Consider the following 17,175-nt stretch of genomic DNA (forward strand, 5'->3'; position numbering starts at 1 on the left):
TTCTGGAACCGTTGTGTTAGTTCTTAAGACTAAATCCTATTCTTTCTTTATAATTAGTGGTCATTTCTGGAACAATCTGATTATTTTATTTACTTGGTTGATCGCTCTTGCAGTATTTTTTCTAAGATTGGTTGTTCTTACTAACTATAATTGTTATAGAGTATTTAATTCTCAATCCGAGTTCTTATGGTTAACTTCCTTATTTTTTCCACTATCTTGAAATATTAGGGGATATTGGCTTTTACTTCCTAATAAAAGGTTATTAATATGTTATTTAATAGTTTTGCTATATTAATTTTCTCTACAAGGTTCTCTGATTAATCCTTTCTCTTGACCTTATTATAGATGAGGTTACACTTCTTCTAAGTTAGTATCTTCTTCCTAGGGTAGTTTCCTTTCTGAACTCTGTCTGAGGCATCCTTTAGATTGCCTAGGGCTATCTTTTAGCTTAAAATTCTTAAGTGCGTTGTATATTTCTTTTTTTAATATTGGTCCTTAGAAGTCCTTGACTTTATTAATCTATTTATTTTCTAATTCCTTCTCTTCACTGTCTAAGGAGGTTATAATTATCTAGTGTATAGCTGTAATTTATTAATAGACTATTATTATTTTCTGAAAGCTAATATTACTGTTCTGTTTGTTTTACTCTAATTAGTACTGTTATGTAAAGTATTCTTTTTGTCTACACTTATAATAAGCTTTGTTTTTTTTATATTTAGCCATTTTTTTCTTACTAATTATATTATTGAGCTGTATTTTAATATTACTGTTCTTATCATATTAGATTCCTTGCTTTACTAATATATTAGTATACTAAGGAAATTCTCTAATTTTTTTCTATCTTTAAAATTTCTATTACTTCTGTTTAATCTTAAATAGTTTATTATTAATCTTGACTATTATCTTAATAAATCTGTTAATATTATTGGATTAGTTAAGTTTGATAAATTCTGTCTAGACTTCTTTTTTAAGTATATTCTTAAAGATTGTAATTTAAATAATATTATTATAGTATAGTAGTATTACTATCTGTTAGAATTTAGTTGTTAACTGCTGAGTGGATCTGGTTTATTATAGATATCTTAGTTGTCTTTCTATAGTCTATAGTTTATTAATATTTCTAAATACTTCTCTAAGTTTCTGTTTAAATATGCTGTAGTTTGAAAATAGTTCCTTGATAATAGTTCTCTAACTATCTTTATTGATAGTGTATAATTTATTTAGTATAGGCTGTATTTATTCTGTTGCTATATTGGTAAAGTATGATGTTATAAAGATCATTTTCTTTTTGTTATTAGTGATTTAGTTGGCTTTGATATGTATTTCTATATTGACTAAGAATATTTTTAACTTAGATCTAGTTCTGTTAAAGGTTATAGATTTTAATAGCTTAATTCTATTACTAGCTATTCCAGCTTTATTAAGTAGTATAGCTATAACTTAAGCTTTAAGTTGGTTAATATAATTGTCTCTTTTAGTAATTACAGCTTGTAGTCTTTAAATATATTTATTTATTTAATTAATAACTTTTTCTAATATAGTGAATCTTTACTAAGTTTGTTTATTAGGTTCATCATCACTATCTTGATTGACTGGTCTTGCTTATTTTATAGGTAGGCATAGAGTTACTAGTTCTGCTGCTGGTATATTATTATTTCCTGCTATAATTAGCTTATTAGTAAGGTTTGATTGCTTATTTAATTCTTAAAACTTTATGTTATAAGGGTATTTTATTATCAATTGGTTCAACAACTCATCACCAAGATATAAATCAGGGTAGGTATTCTGCTAATAGAAGACAAGATAAGAAGTTTATATAAAGTAATTCTAGGATAAATAAAGTATTATCATAATGATAGGCTATAAAGTATATTAAAGAGTAATAGTAGTATACTATTTACTTAAGAGAATAAAATACATTAAACTAGATATATAATAGTAAATAAGTATCTTTATATAGCTAATCCTAAATATAATAAGTATAGTCAAGCTTTACTTAACTATATTAATATATAGTTCCTTAGCATAGTCTTACTATATTAACTATACAGTTATGTGTCTAAGTCTATAAGGTAGATCTTTTTATATAAAGACTTTTTTTATATAGAGATCTTTTCTATATAGAATTTCTTTTTATATAGAATCTGTTTTTATATAGAAACTATTTTTATACAACACAGGCTTCCGTTCAATAAGTCATTCCATATAGAAGTATAAATATAGATATTTCTTCTTTCTTAGGTACAATCAGAGATTCTACCCCATAAGAATATCCAATAACCTTTACTTATATAACTAGCGTCCGCTGTCACATCTATTGGCTGAGCGTTATCAATTCTTATGACAGGATGGCATATTGATGATCTTTTATTAGAAAGTGAAAACCAATACTCCCTGATATTTTAAGATAGTGGAAAAGACAAGGAAGTTGACTATAAAGACTTAGATTAAGAATTAGATACCACACAATAATTATAGTTAGTAAAAATAACTAATCTTAGAAAAGATACTGTAAGAGCGATTAACTAAGTAAATAAAATAATTAAATTATTCTAGAAATAACTATTAATTACAAGGAAAGAATAAAATTCAGTCCTAAGAACTAGCATAACAGTTCTAAGAATAAGAATTAAGATTCTGGAAATAAACAATAAAGACTCTAAAACAATAAAAGAATTCCCTGAAATCAACTATAAAGAACTAAAATAAGAATATAGTTATAAACTATCTAAATCAGTATATTAGGAAGATTCTATTTAGATATACTAACAACACATCCTTAAATACAAAAAATGCTATGAGTGGATATTTTATAAATATAATATATATAGAAAAAAAAACATTATACTTATAAATAAATTTAAATATATTTTATTTATTAAAGGAATATGGTTATACTATCTAATACTTAGGTATATTAAAAGATGTTTATGTATATACTATCTATAATATAGAGAATAATATCATAAGAAGATATACTGGATATAATACTATAAATCAAAATATCTAACTTATCTCAAAGAAAAGGAAAAGAATGAATAAAAACTAATAATATTAATAATTATTTATTAATCTATTCTAGACTGTCTGAAGGGCTGGAATGAATATTGATACTATATAGAAGAAATTTAGTATTCTTTTTATAATAGTATTGAAACTGACCAGTGCTATGTAAAAAAATATCTATATTATAAAGGATGAGTTATCTATACTGATGAAGATTAGACTGAAATTATTCTATTATAGAAATAATATTTTGAAAGGTATAGAAAGGGATATTACTTTATTGCTATAACTATTAAGATAGAAAAAACTGTAATTATTATTAAAGAAATAATTAATAGATATAAAGCTAAATTACTTCTTAACTTAGGAGTATTAATAAATTATATTAGTGAAGTATACATTAAGAAAAATAGGATCTAAATATATAAGATAAATCTATAATATATTATACAAAATTTTAAAGGATAAATTATAATTAAAAGATTCATATAATAAACTGAAAATATTACAATTAAATTAAGAGAATATAAAGAAAGTATTCAACTAAATTTAAGTCTGTTTAAGTGAAAGGATTTTAATATTATACTTAGAATAACATAGCTATAGAAATATAATTCTATTATTAACTAGAAATATAAGATAGTATTAATAGATTTAAAAATACTATAAATAAAGTAAATAAGGATTAAACTGGACTAGCAGTTAAAGATAAAATATACTAAAGAAATAAATAAAATAAATTAATAAATTAAAATATAAAGAAAACTAAAAGAAATCTATAAAAAGAAATTAAAAAAAATGCTTAATAAATTATTAGAGAAATACTAAGACTTTATTAAATTATTTATGAAAAAAGAATACTGATTATTATAATACAAAAAAGAATATAAAGTAGAGATATCTTTTAAAGCAGGAGTATAGATACTATAAGTAAAGTAATAATAAATCTTATAAAATGAACTCTAAATTATTAAGAAATTTATTAAGAAATTTTTAACAGTCAGTTATATTAGAGAATTAAAAGCAAAGGCTTCTGTATAAGCAATATTTATATTAAAATGTGATGGATTGCTATAAATAGTTATTGATTACTAAAAATTAAATAATATAACTGAAGATAATATAAATAAAGCATTATATTAGAAATAGAAGAGAGATTTATTATAAGACGCAAAAATTATAATAATGTTTAATATTAAATAGGGATACTATAATCTATGAATGAAAAATGATGATATCTAGAAAATAGTATTTCTTATGGATTTGGGACTATATAAATAGCTAATAGTGTTTATAAGACTTAAATAGCTATTAATAGAATTTATAAAATTTATGATCTATATTCTATAAGAATATCTTAACCTCTTTATTATAGTATACTTTAATGATGTTATAGTCTACTTAAAAGATCTTAAGAAATATAATAACTATGTATAACTGGTTATAATAAAACTTATAAAAGCAGGATTAACTCTTAAAATTAAGAAGTATAAATTTGACACTATATAAGTTAACTATCTAGAAATAGTATATATAATAAATAGACTAGAAATATTAAAAGAAAAATTAGATATTATCTTTGAATAGCTAATTCTAACAAATATCTATAATATATAATTTTTTCTTGGAGCCAGTAGATACATTTAATGATATCTTAAGAAATACTTAGATGTTATAATACTAATAATAGAATTATTAAAAAAAGATGAACTATTTAATTAGATAATAAGAAGATAATAATCTTTTAAAAATATTAAAGAACTTATTAAAATTATATTAATCTTATAACTATTTAACCTGGAATTATAAAGTATTCTATGAATAGATATATCTAGATATACTCTTAGAATAATCTATAAACAAATTAATGAAAAGAGAGAAATATAGATTATTATATTCTACTTAAGAAAGTTTATATTAATAGAAATTAACTATGATATCTATAATTAAGAATTACTTATAATAGTTTAAGTATTTTAATAATAGTAACACTATCTCTAAGGAGTAAAATATAAAATAATTATTAAAAATAATTATTATAATTTGAAGTATTTTATGATAATAAAAGAATTATTTAGAAGATAAATATGATAGGCTAAAGAATTAGCTAAATTTAATTACAGGATTAAATATATTCTAGGAAAATAAAATATAGCTATAGATATATTAAGTAGACAACTAGATTACATGATTAGAATAGAATTTCCTAAGATAAATATTCTGTAAGAAGAATTAGGAGTTCTATGCTATAATCATAATGTAATCATTGTAACTGTAATAAGAGTTATTAATAATAATCTATTCTATGAATGAATATATCAGGTAGTCTTCCGCACGACCCAGTAAAACCCAGACCCAACCCAGACCCAACCCAGACTGGGTTGGGTTTTGGGTCAAACATGTCGACCCAGTAATGGGTCTGGGTTGGACTGGGTAACCCAGTACTGGGCCTGGGGCCCCAAATTGGGTTACAAACATAACAAATATACCAAGAATTCTAATTGCATAACTTATGCATTTTGTAGTTGTATTTTTGAGTATTTACTTTACAGATTTATTAGGAAAAAAGGTAAAAGAAAAGCCTTTATTTAGAATTTACATATTTAACTAATGATATTCAAATATATCATCTTCCCGGCTCTTACGTTTCCGCCCTGATACCCGTGTCTGTGTACAGGTTGGTGGTAATGACGGTGAGCCTGGACTATCTGGTTCAGCAGCAGATAAGGAAGTCGTATCTAGTCCTATATCCTCCATTTCATTCTCTGGTCCATTTTCTAGCTCATCCTCTTGCTCCTCTGTATCACTAATTGGATTGATCTCATCCTTGTTAAGCTTCTCTTCCCTTTCTTCTTTCGCCGCCTCAAGCTCATCCTGTGAGAAGAATTTTTCAAGAAGCTTTGCTTCCTGTGCCTCTATATCGAATTTGGATGTACAAAGAAACATCATCAACTCCTCAATCGTCTCGGTCTTCATTCTCCCACGACGATAGTGACAAACATCTCGAGCAGTATTAAAGAGGCGTTCCACTCCTGCACCAGTGGCTGGGAAGGAGAGCGCATCTCGCGCAAGGGCGGCAATAGCTGGAAAGCGATATTGATGCTCTTTCCAAAAGATAAGTGGCCCAACAGAAACAGTATCTAGTTTAAGATTAGTGAACTAGCAATACATAGGTAGTGGATAATCACTGACCACTATCAAGATATTGACTAATTTCATCAGTCATCGCTCGTGGCTGTATATCCTTTCCATCAAGCATCTCCTCCAGCCTTGAGCTTGGTTGAGCTGCAGTGTGAGAGCTGTATGCATCCTGGCTTTGACTTTTTACTTGCGCTTGGTATGGGATGAGGGCTTGCTGAAAGGCGTTGCGATAGATATCTCGCCACTTCTGATCCCAATCGCTAGAGAGAAAGAATCTAAATTTATTCACTGGTGCAAGCATCGTACTGACGGCATAGATATGCCCTCGAATAGTATCGGTTTGAGCGTAGTACTCATCAAGCTTGGTCCGTCCAGCGTCCAGTGCGTCCAGCATTTGTTTCTTCCATGGGACACGCTTCCGTTGTAGCTGTGTCTGTGATCGCTCAAGATGATCAAAAAGTCGGTTGTAAATCTTGAACACATAGTGGGCAGTGACGTCTCGAGTCTTTGATAACTGGGTTGTATAATCGAAGAACGGCTCAGTGATACAGAGAAGATAGTCAATTTGGCGCCACTCGTGCTCGCTAAGTAGCATCTCCTCACAGTCATACTCTGCACAAAATAAAGAGAAGATAGCACGTAGCCGTTTGGCCCGGCGAAGCATAAGAAATGTAGAATTCCATCGTGTTTTCACATCTTGGATGGGAACAATCTTGACGTTTGTTGTCTGAAGATTGTAGAATGTCTCTCGGCGCTGGGGGCTTGCATTTATATAAATTGCAAGATAACGTACTTTGTTCAATGTAGAAGAGATCTGACATTGCTTCGCATTCTCTTGAACCAGCCTGGACTGACTCTCTGTCCACTTTGTCTCCGCGGATTCATTGGATGGAACTGCCTTAATCCGAACAAGAAGCTGATTAAGACTGAGCTGGATAACATGGGCAAGGCATGGTATTCGTGTAATAATGACACCATCTGATAAAGCTTGTTGGAGAGACGCAGCTAATGCCTTATTGTTTGATGCATTATCTGTGGTCAGCCCAAACACTCTATCTTCAATGTTGTTCTCTACCAGGGTTTCCATCAGAACACCACTTAAGTAAGACCCCGTATGTGTACCGTGAAGTGGCTTAAAACCAAGAAGCACCTCACGATAAACCCAATCACTGTCGATAAAATAACCAGTGATCGCCATAAATGCCTGCGAGAATGGAGATGTCCAACAGTCAAGCGCAATAGATATCTTTGAACCAGCAGGTAGCGTACGAAGAACCCGCTGCTGCCGGTCTTTGACCAAGCTCCCTAATCGGCGACGGATTGTATCGGCAGACGGGATCACTGGAGCGACAAGAGCAGAACGCGCTTTGTAGATAATCCGCTTAAATGATGGATGCTCGATGAGGTGGAATGGTAGCCGATTGAGAGTCAGGAATTGCAAGATATCGTCTTCCCAGTCCTCTTGTAAAAAGGGTATATCTGCTGAGATTTCGCCCTAGGAAGACATACCATAGATTAGTATCTAAGTATCGTTTCACAGTCTAAAACATACCTCTTTTTGGAGAAACTTTGTAATCTCTGCCTTCTTTCCCTTCTCCGACCGTAGGCACCCAGCTGTCTTCAGATGTTTCTGGATTGTTGATGTGCCGTGATACTGCGCTTTGCCGGAACTGTTCAGACTCAGGGAATAAGGATGCTCAAGAATCTTTCCACAGCGTTTGCACATGACCTTTGGTGTGCCATCTACACCCTCAGCAACCTGGTTGTAGCTATTCCAGATCACCGTGTGGCGATGTGAATCCCAGTTGATCTTTCTTTTCCGCCCATAGTCCGTCTGTAACCACCAGTCGATAAACTCGTTGTGTGACATCTTGTCGTAGAGAACAAACCTATTCCGGCGATCAGGTCCAACACGTATCAAAGAAGGAGGAACGAGGAGGTCATCTGGCCGGTGGAAGCCAGAATCAATTGTATGATGACTTGCGGATGGAGTGATTTGTTGCGTTGAGAGAGATGGAAGATCATCAATATCTCCACTATAAAGTGACGATGTGAAGTCGGAAAGCTGGCTTTGAGACATGACAAAAGATATGTAAGCATCACGAAGGGGAGAGGTAAAGGGAAAATATGAATAACATACTGAGATGGAAAAGCACTACAATTAGAAAAATGAGAAAAATGAGAAAGTCAAGTTAATTGATATGTCAGATGGAATGAATCCTTGTCCTCTCATTCATTGGTTTGGTATACTGATATTATGTGGACCTAATGCATTATCCCTGTAATAACCCAGTAATAGCCCAGAGACAACCCAGAGAACCCAGTCAAGGCCCAGTCAAACCCCAGTCAAACCCCAATTCCCACCCCAGTTTCCCCAAGCCTAGCCAAAAAAATTCATCCCGTCCTACTTTCAAAGTTGAAGCCTTCGACTTAAATGTAGATATCTAGGTATTCTGACAAGCGTCGGAATTATCAATAGAACGGTTTGATATTCTGACAACAGTAGAACATTTAAACAGTTCAATACATTCTAATATTCCCCGAAATATTTATTTGATTCATGTAGAAATGTATAATGTGTGAATATATGTTTAACATATATAACTACATCGGTACGACGATAGATGCGCATTTTCCCACCACACCGTAGATACGGCCTTTCCATGTAGAACGAGGCATTGTAAAAGATAAGCAACAGTGAATTCGATATGCCCTTTTCATATTTAAGAAATTCCTTAAAGATTTCATTGATTTCCTGGTAGAAAGTGTTCTATTTCAGTGTAAACATCAAAACGGGAAAAATGACGGCGTGTAATTTAAATAATTATACCATAATTTATGCCGGAACTGGGTCGAAATGGGTTATTTCTGGGTTTTCTGGGGCCCCAGTGACTGGGCCTGGGTTGGGCCTGGGTTATGAAGCTTCGACCCAGACCCAGACCGGGTTGGGTTTTGGGTCGTGACCTTCGACCCAAAATGGGTTATGCGGAAGTCTAATATCAGGAAATCAATAAGGATTAAAAAATATAAGAAGAATTACAAGCTGGACAAGTTATGAAAAATATTCAGAAAGACTTAGTGATATAGAATGGAATGATTAGAGTACCATAGAATTGTGAGGCCGTGAGACCTTCGGGACGCACCAGATGCCGCACCTCGCTACACTAGCCTCACAGAGGGTTGCCAAGCCACTAATGAAGCGGTATATATATACTGACCTTCACACAGGGATTGCCGAAGGTCAGCAATCAATTTAACTACCTAGCGAACCATAGCTTTACTATCAAATCCAACTCTTGCCTGCTCTCTATATAATATCCTCACATTCTAATTACTCTTTACCTTCAAGAAAAAGACTAGCAAGTTTCAGAATTATAGTTACTACCAAAAGCATCCCTATTCCCACTAATACCACCGAATGTTCCATACCAGCAGCAGAAATCCAACCCAGCATGTCGGAAACATTAGATGGATATAGTAATAGGAAAGAACCAGTAATAGAACTAGAAGAGAATTATTCTACCAGTGAAGACCTGGATCTAGGGATGGTACAGCCACCCTTAGAACAGGAACTAGAGAATATATCAATAGAAGAACTTGAAGCCATAAAAACCCAGCTGGACCAAGAGCTCTATATCACGAACCTAAAATAGCAGATCCTACAAATCCAAGCGCAGCTATATAGCGCACCAGCGCATAAGAACCAAGACACTAGAACCCCCGACAGCAGCGCTCATAGGGAAAAGAGACCCTGAACTGATACGATTCCTGCAGAGAAGCGCCCCTTGAGATTCAAAATAAAGGACCCCTATAGTGGGAAATCCCTGACCGAACTCGAGACATTCATAGGATATATAGAATCATGGTTCAGTAGATATCCAAAATAGTATAACCAATATCCATACTATAAAGTTGGCGAAGCTTCGGACAACCTAAGCTCTAAGCAATTTCTTAACTTCAATATATACCAGAAGAAGAAGGAACCAGAATCTATTATTTAAAAAGACTTTAAAGCATATCTATAGCAACTGTTTCATAATCCTAAGCTTCTTCACATTATTACCACACAAGATCATAATGATGCCAGGTAGTTGGAGGATCAATTAATATAAGAATTTACCCACTACCTACAAACTCTCAAAAACTAGATAGATATATAGTATAGCAAAGAACAGTATATAAAGCTTCTTATAGTAAAGGTTCTACAGCCTATCTAAAATAAGTTGTAAAAGTATCTAAAGAAACCCTGAATATATAAAGACATCATGCAATTCCTATAGAAGCTGGAAGATACTATACCTAAACATCAAAAGATAAGAAATTCCTAACAGTAGAATAGTCACAATAGCAGTGGTAATGAATACTAGGTAGTCCTAAACTATCACCACGCTGAAGTGAGACCCCCCATAGATAAACATAGGAAGGATAATCAGTTCTTCCAAAGAGACAAGGCCGCTGTAGGTAGAAGTAGTAACAGAAATCTAAAGAAAAAGGAACGTGGAAAGTCTAAAGAAGATTAGACTAGGTCTATCTATAACTATTATAGCAAGATAAAATACTAGAAAAGGGAATACTATAAAAAGAAGTTTAATAAAACGCAAAAGGCGTCTAAACTATTAAAAAACTAGGACTCCAGTGTTTACATATAGCAGCTATACTAGGAATAGCTTATAAGAGAGATATAGAGAAAGAGCAACTGTTAATAATAGAAATAGAACTCCCTAAGCTATTAGAAACTGCGAAGATATAGATCTTTATTAATAATAATATCTAGGATAATTTTATAAACTAGGAACTCGCTAAGAAGTTCACTAGAACTACTAGAAAAGCCCCCAGGCTAGTAAAAGCTATTAATAGATAAGTTGTCTAAATATATAGGCAATGCTATATAGATATAAAAGTTATAGACTTTAAAGGGCTAACCTGAATAAACAGACACCCTCTTTATACAGTAGATATTGATAGATATAACATAATCCTTAGTATGTCCTAGTTAAAAAAGATAAATCTTGATATAGATTAGATCACAGGGCGATTTAGATACCGGGACTGTGCATTGGCTAAAAAGATAGAGACTATATCTTTCTATAAAGCATATAAAAGCCTGATAGCTAGGTACATAGTATACTGGATAGACCCTCAAAACATATCAGAATTAGGCTTGCGCTTATATACCGCTCGTATCCTATAAGGGAATAACAGGACACATATCTAGAAAGCACCGTTAGATATAGAAATGTTTGGAATAGATAAGCTTCAACTGCCAGATTATCTATCCAACTATGCAGATGTATTCTTAGAAAGAGCTGTTAGTATACTACCTAAACATGCAGAGCATGACTATATTATAGACTTAGAACTAGGGATAGCTCTTTTTTATAAACCTATATACAGGCTCACAGAAACTAAATATAAGGTCCTAAAGAACTACCTAAGTAAAGTATAGAAAAAAGGTTAGATTAAACTATCTAAAAGCCCAATAGGAGCCCCTATCCTTTTTATATCAAAAAAAGATAGTGAGCTCCGACTATATATAGACTATTAGGGACTTAATGCAATCATAGTAAAGAACCATTACCTAATTCCCCTGGTCTAAAAGACATTAAACTGCTTTACTAGCACAAAGTATTTTATTAAGCTGGATCTAAAAGATGCATATCATCGTATCAGAATCTGAACAGAGGACGAGTGAAAGACCACTTTCTGAACCTGTTATAGCCACTTCAAATACTAGATGATGCCATTCGGCCTTGTAAATACACTAGCCACATTCTAAGCATATGTCAATAAGGCAATGTCGAACCTATTAAATACCTGTATAGTAATATATCTAGACAATATAGTCATATATTCAGCCGACCTGCAGATATATAAAGCCTAGGTATAGGAAGTTATAAGCCAATTGAGAAGCTATAACTTATATTATAAGCGAAGCAAGTGTAGCTTTAAAGTGAATACTATAGAATATCTTAGATTTATTATAAGCTTATAAGGAATAATGATAGACTTAGACCAGGTTTATACTATTACAGAATAGCCTGAACCGCGGATGGTTAAGAAGATCCAGTTATTTTTAGGATTTGTAAATTTCTATTATAATTTTATATATTAGTTCTCGCGCATATCAGCACCGCTATCTAAGGTGATTAAAGGTCCTGTAGAGAGAACAAAGTGTAATAGCCAAAAAGATAGCATTATCTAAAGATTTAATATAATCTTAGAAGCTAAAGAATCCTTTTTGAGCTTGAAGCAAGTGTTTTAATGTAAATCTATACTAAAATATTATAACTTAACACTCCCGATTCATATAGAAATAGATGCTTTGGGTAAAGCCTTAGGAGTGGTAATTACTTAGCTGTTTAAAGATTCTTAATAATATCTGATAGCCTTCTGGTCCTGGAAGCTTAAAGGACTAGAGGTGCGCTATAAAGTATATAATTCAGAACTTTTAATAGTAGTAGAAGCTTTTAAGCACTAATAGTAATACCTAGAAGATAGCCAATATACAATTAAGATTCTAATAGATCACTAGTCTTCCGCACGACCCAGTAAAACCCAGACCCAACCCAGACCCAACCCAGACTGGGTTGGGTTTTGGGTCAAACATGTCGACCCAGTAATGGGTCTGGGTTGGACTGGGTAACCCAGTACTGGGCCTGGGGCCCCAAATTGGGTTACAAACATAACAAATATACCAAGAATTCTAATTGCATAACTTATGCATTTTGTAGTTGTATTTTTGAGTATTTACTTTACAGATTTATTAGGAAAAAAGGTAAAAGAAAAGCCTTTATTTAGAATTTACATATTTAACTAATGATATTCAAATATATCATCTTCCCGGCTCTTACGTTTCCGCCCTGATACCCGTGTCTGTGTACAGGTTGGTGGTAATGACGGTGAGCCTGGACTATCTGGTTCAGCAGCAGATAAGGAAGTCGTATCTAGTCCTATATCCTCCATTTCATTCTCTGGTCCATTTTCTAGCTCATCCTCTTGCTCCTCTGTATCACTAATTGGATTGATCTCATCCTTGTTAAGCTTCTCTTCCCTTTCTTCTTTCGCCGCCTCAAGCTCATCCTGTGAGAAGAATTTTTCAAGAAGCTTTGCTTCCTGTGCCTCTATATCGAATTTGGATGTACAAAGAAACATCATCAACTCCTCAATCGTCTCGGTCTTCATTCTCCCACGACGATAGTGACAAACATCTCGAGCAGTATTAAAGAGGCGTTCCACTCCTGCACCAGTGGCTGGGAAGGAGAGCGCATCTCGCGCAAGGGCGGCAATAGCTGGAAAGCGATATTGATGCTCTTTCCAAAAGATAAGTGGCCCAACAGAAACAGTATCTAGTTTAAGATTAGTGAACTAGCAATACATAGGTAGTGGATAATCACTGACCACTATCAAGATATTGACTAATTTCATCAGTCATCGCTCGTGGCTGTATATCCTTTCCATCAAGCATCTCCTCCAGCCTTGAGCTTGGTTGAGCTGCAGTGTGAGAGCTGTATGCATCCTGGCTTTGACTTTTTACTTGCGCTTGGTATGGGATGAGGGCTTGCTGAAAGGCGTTGCGATAGATATCTCGCCACTTCTGATCCCAATCGCTAGAGAGAAAGAATCTAAATTTATTCACTGGTGCAAGCATCGTACTGACGGCATAGATATGCCCTCGAATAGTATCGGTTTGAGCGTAGTACTCATCAAGCTTGGTCCGTCCAGCGTCCAGTGCGTCCAGCATTTGTTTCTTCCATGGGACACGCTTCCGTTGTAGCTGTGTCTGTGATCGCTCAAGATGATCAAAAAGTCGGTTGTAAATCTTGAACACATAGTGGGCAGTGACGTCTCGAGTCTTTGATAACTGGGTTGTATAATCGAAGAACGGCTCAGTGATACAGAGAAGATAGTCAATTTGGCGCCACTCGTGCTCGCTAAGTAGCATCTCCTCACAGTCATACTCTGCACAAAATAAAGAGAAGATAGCACGTAGCCGTTTGGCCCGGCGAAGCATAAGAAATGTAGAATTCCATCGTGTTTTCACATCTTGGATGGGAACAATCTTGACGTTTGTTGTCTGAAGATTGTAGAATGTCTCTCGGCGCTGGGGGGCTTGCATTTATATAAATTGCAAGATAACGTACTTTGTTCAATGTAGAAGAGATCTGACATTGCTTCGCATTCTCTTGAACCAGCCTGGACTGACTCTCTGTCCACTTTGTCTCCGCGGATTCATTGGATGGAACTGCCTTAATCCGAACAAGAAGCTGATTAAGACTGAGCTGGATAACATGGGCAAGGCATGGTATTCGTGTAATAATGACACCATCTGATAAAGCTTGTTGGAGAGACGCAGCTAATGCCTTATTGTTTGATGCATTATCTGTGGTCAGCCCAAACACTCTATCTTCAATGTTGTTCTCTACCAGGGTTTCCATCAGAACACCACTTAAGTAAGACCCCGTATGTGTACCGTGAAGTGGCTTAAAACCAAGAAGCACCTCACGATAAACCCAATCACTGTCGATAAAATAACCAGTGATCGCCATAAATGCCTGCGAGAATGGAGATGTCCAACAGTCAAGCGCAATAGATATCTTTGAACCAGCAGGTAGCGTACGAAGAACCCGCTGCTGCCGGTCTTTGACCAAGCTCCCTAATCGGCGACGGATTGTATCGGCAGACGGGATCACTGGAGCGACAAGAGCAGAACGCGCTTTGTAGATAATCCGCTTAAATGATGGATGCTCGATGAGGTGGAATGGTAGCCGATTGAGAGTCAGGAATTGCAAGATATCGTCTTCCCAGTCCTCTTGTAAAAAGGGTATATCTGCTGAGATTTCGCCCTAGGAAGACATACCATAGATTAGTATCTAAGTATCGTTTCACAGTCTAAAACATACCTCTTTTTGGAGAAACTTTGTAATCTCTGCCTTCTTTCCCTTCTCCGACCGTAGGCACCCAGCTGTCTTCAGATGTTTCTGGATTGTTGATGTGCCGTGATACTGCGCTTTGCCGGAACTGTTCAGACTCAGGGAATAAGGATGCTCAAGAATCTTTCCACAGCGTTTGCACATGACCTTTGGTGTGCCATCTACACCCTCAGCAACCTGGTTGTAGCTATTCCAGATCACCGTGTGGCGATGTGAATCCCAGTTGATCTTTCTTTTCCGCCCATAGTCCGTCTGTAACCACCAGTCGATAAACTCGTTGTGTGACATCTTGTCGTAGAGAACAAACCTATTCCGGCGATCAGGTCCAACACGTATCAAAGAAGGAGGAACGAGGAGGTCATCTGGCCGGTGGAAGCCAGAATCAATTGTATGATGACTTGCGGATGGAGTGATTTGTTGCGTTGAGAGAGATGGAAGATCATCAATATCTCCACTATAAAGTGACGATGTGAAGTCGGAAAGCTGGCTTTGAGACATGACAAAAGATATGTAAGCATCACGAAGGGGAGAGGTAAAGGGAAAATATGAATAACATACTGAGATGGAAAAGCACTACAATTAGAAAAATGAGAAAAATGAGAAAGTCAAGTTAATTGATATGTCAGATGGAATGAATCCTTGTCCTCTCATTCATTGGTTTGGTATACTGATATTATGTGGACCTAATGCATTATCCCTGTAATAACCCAGTAATAGCCCAGAGACAACCCAGAGAACCCAGTCAAGGCCCAGTCAAACCCCAGTCAAACCCCAATTCCCACCCCAGTTTCCCCAAGCCTAGCCAAAAAAATTCATCCCGTCCTACTTTCAAAGTTGAAGCCTTCGACTTAAATGTAGATATCTAGGTATTCTGACAAGCGTCGGAATTATCAATAGAACGGTTTGATATTCTGACAACAGTAGAACATTTAAACAGTTCAATACATTCTAATATTCCCCGAAATATTTATTTGATTCATGTAGAAATGTATAATGTGTGAATATATGTTTAACATATATAACTACATCGGTACGACGATAGATGCGCATTTTCCCACCACACCGTAGATACGGCCTTTCCATGTAGAACGAGGCATTGTAAAAGATAAGCAACAGTGAATTCGATATGCCCTTTTCATATTTAAGAAATTCCTTAAAGATTTCATTGATTTCCTGGTAGAAAGTGTTCTATTTCAGTGTAAACATCAAAACGGGAAAAATGACGGCGTGTAATTTAAATAATTATACCATAATTTATGCCGGAACTGGGTCGAAATGGGTTATTTCTGGGTTTTCTGGGGCCCCAGTGACTGGGCCTGGGTTGGGCCTGGGTTATGAAGCTTCGACCCAGACCCAGACCGGGTTGGGTTTTGGGTCGTGACCTTCGACCCAAAATGGGTTATGCGGAAGTCTATAGATCACAGTAATCTATAGTACTTTACTACCACTAAGAAACTCAGTAGGTGTTAGATCTAATAGACAGAATATCTATCAGCATTTGATTTTAATATAGAATATTATCTAGGTTTAAAGAACCCTGTAGATGTATTAAGTCGTTGTCCAGACTATATAGATAGTATTAAAAAAGACACAACGACACTTCTAACCCTATAGAAAAAGCTATAAAGAGATTATTTTAGGAAATAAGAATAAAATTTAATCTCTTTATATAATTAAGAATTATCTATGAATATGCTGGCGTAAGTATGGAAGGCTTAGGAGATGTTTTTTACTGTTAATAAAGAAAATGCCTGCAGGCCTGAAGAGGGGAATGCCCCTATGGATAAGAATATCATTGCTGGCGATACAGGGGGTCTAGAACTCCTGGTGCCATGGTCCCTAGTAACCAAAGCTATGAGGACTGAGATAGTTTATTTAGAAATGAAATCTGATATAGAGAGTCTCTTTTAAAAATATTAATAAGAGGACGCCTTTGTATAGAAGAAGTTGAAAGAACTCTGTGTGGGACAGGCTGAGGGTTTGGTATAGAGTATTAGGGAGTATGATCTTTTCTGGTACAAGGGGGCTGTATATATACCATCCGATAAGGCTTTGCAGTTAGAAATTATGAAGAATAACCATGACGATGCGCAGGGAG

At 34.6% G+C, this 17,175-nt stretch overlaps 2 protein-coding genes across 2 annotated transcripts; both read right to left on the reverse strand.

Moving 5' to 3' along the window:
- Window positions 1-6,190: 6,190 nt before the first annotated feature.
- Window positions 6,191-8,227, reverse strand: TRUGW13939_12002 (uncharacterized protein; the record flags this gene model as incomplete). Its single annotated transcript, XM_035495106.1, has 3 exons — window positions 6,191-6,731; window positions 7,482-7,642; window positions 7,700-8,227. The coding sequence occupies 3 exons, from the start codon at window positions 8,225-8,227 to the stop codon at window positions 6,191-6,193; spliced, it is 1,230 nt and encodes a 409-aa protein (XP_035350999.1).
- Window positions 8,228-13,537: 5,310 nt separating this feature from the next.
- On the reverse strand, window positions 13,538-15,575 carry TRUGW13939_12003 (uncharacterized protein; the record flags this gene model as incomplete). The annotated part of the gene is made up of 3 exons (XM_035495107.1): window positions 13,538-14,078; window positions 14,830-14,990; window positions 15,048-15,575. 3 exons carry the CDS (start codon window positions 15,573-15,575, stop codon window positions 13,538-13,540), a joined length of 1,230 nt encoding a protein of 409 aa, XP_035351000.1.
- Between the last annotated feature and the right edge of the window lie 1,600 nt (window positions 15,576-17,175).

Source organism: Talaromyces rugulosus, chromosome VI (genome assembly GCF_013368755.1).
Source record: "Talaromyces rugulosus chromosome VI, complete sequence".
NCBI classification, from domain to species: Eukaryota; Fungi; Ascomycota; class Eurotiomycetes; order Eurotiales; family Trichocomaceae; genus Talaromyces; species Talaromyces rugulosus.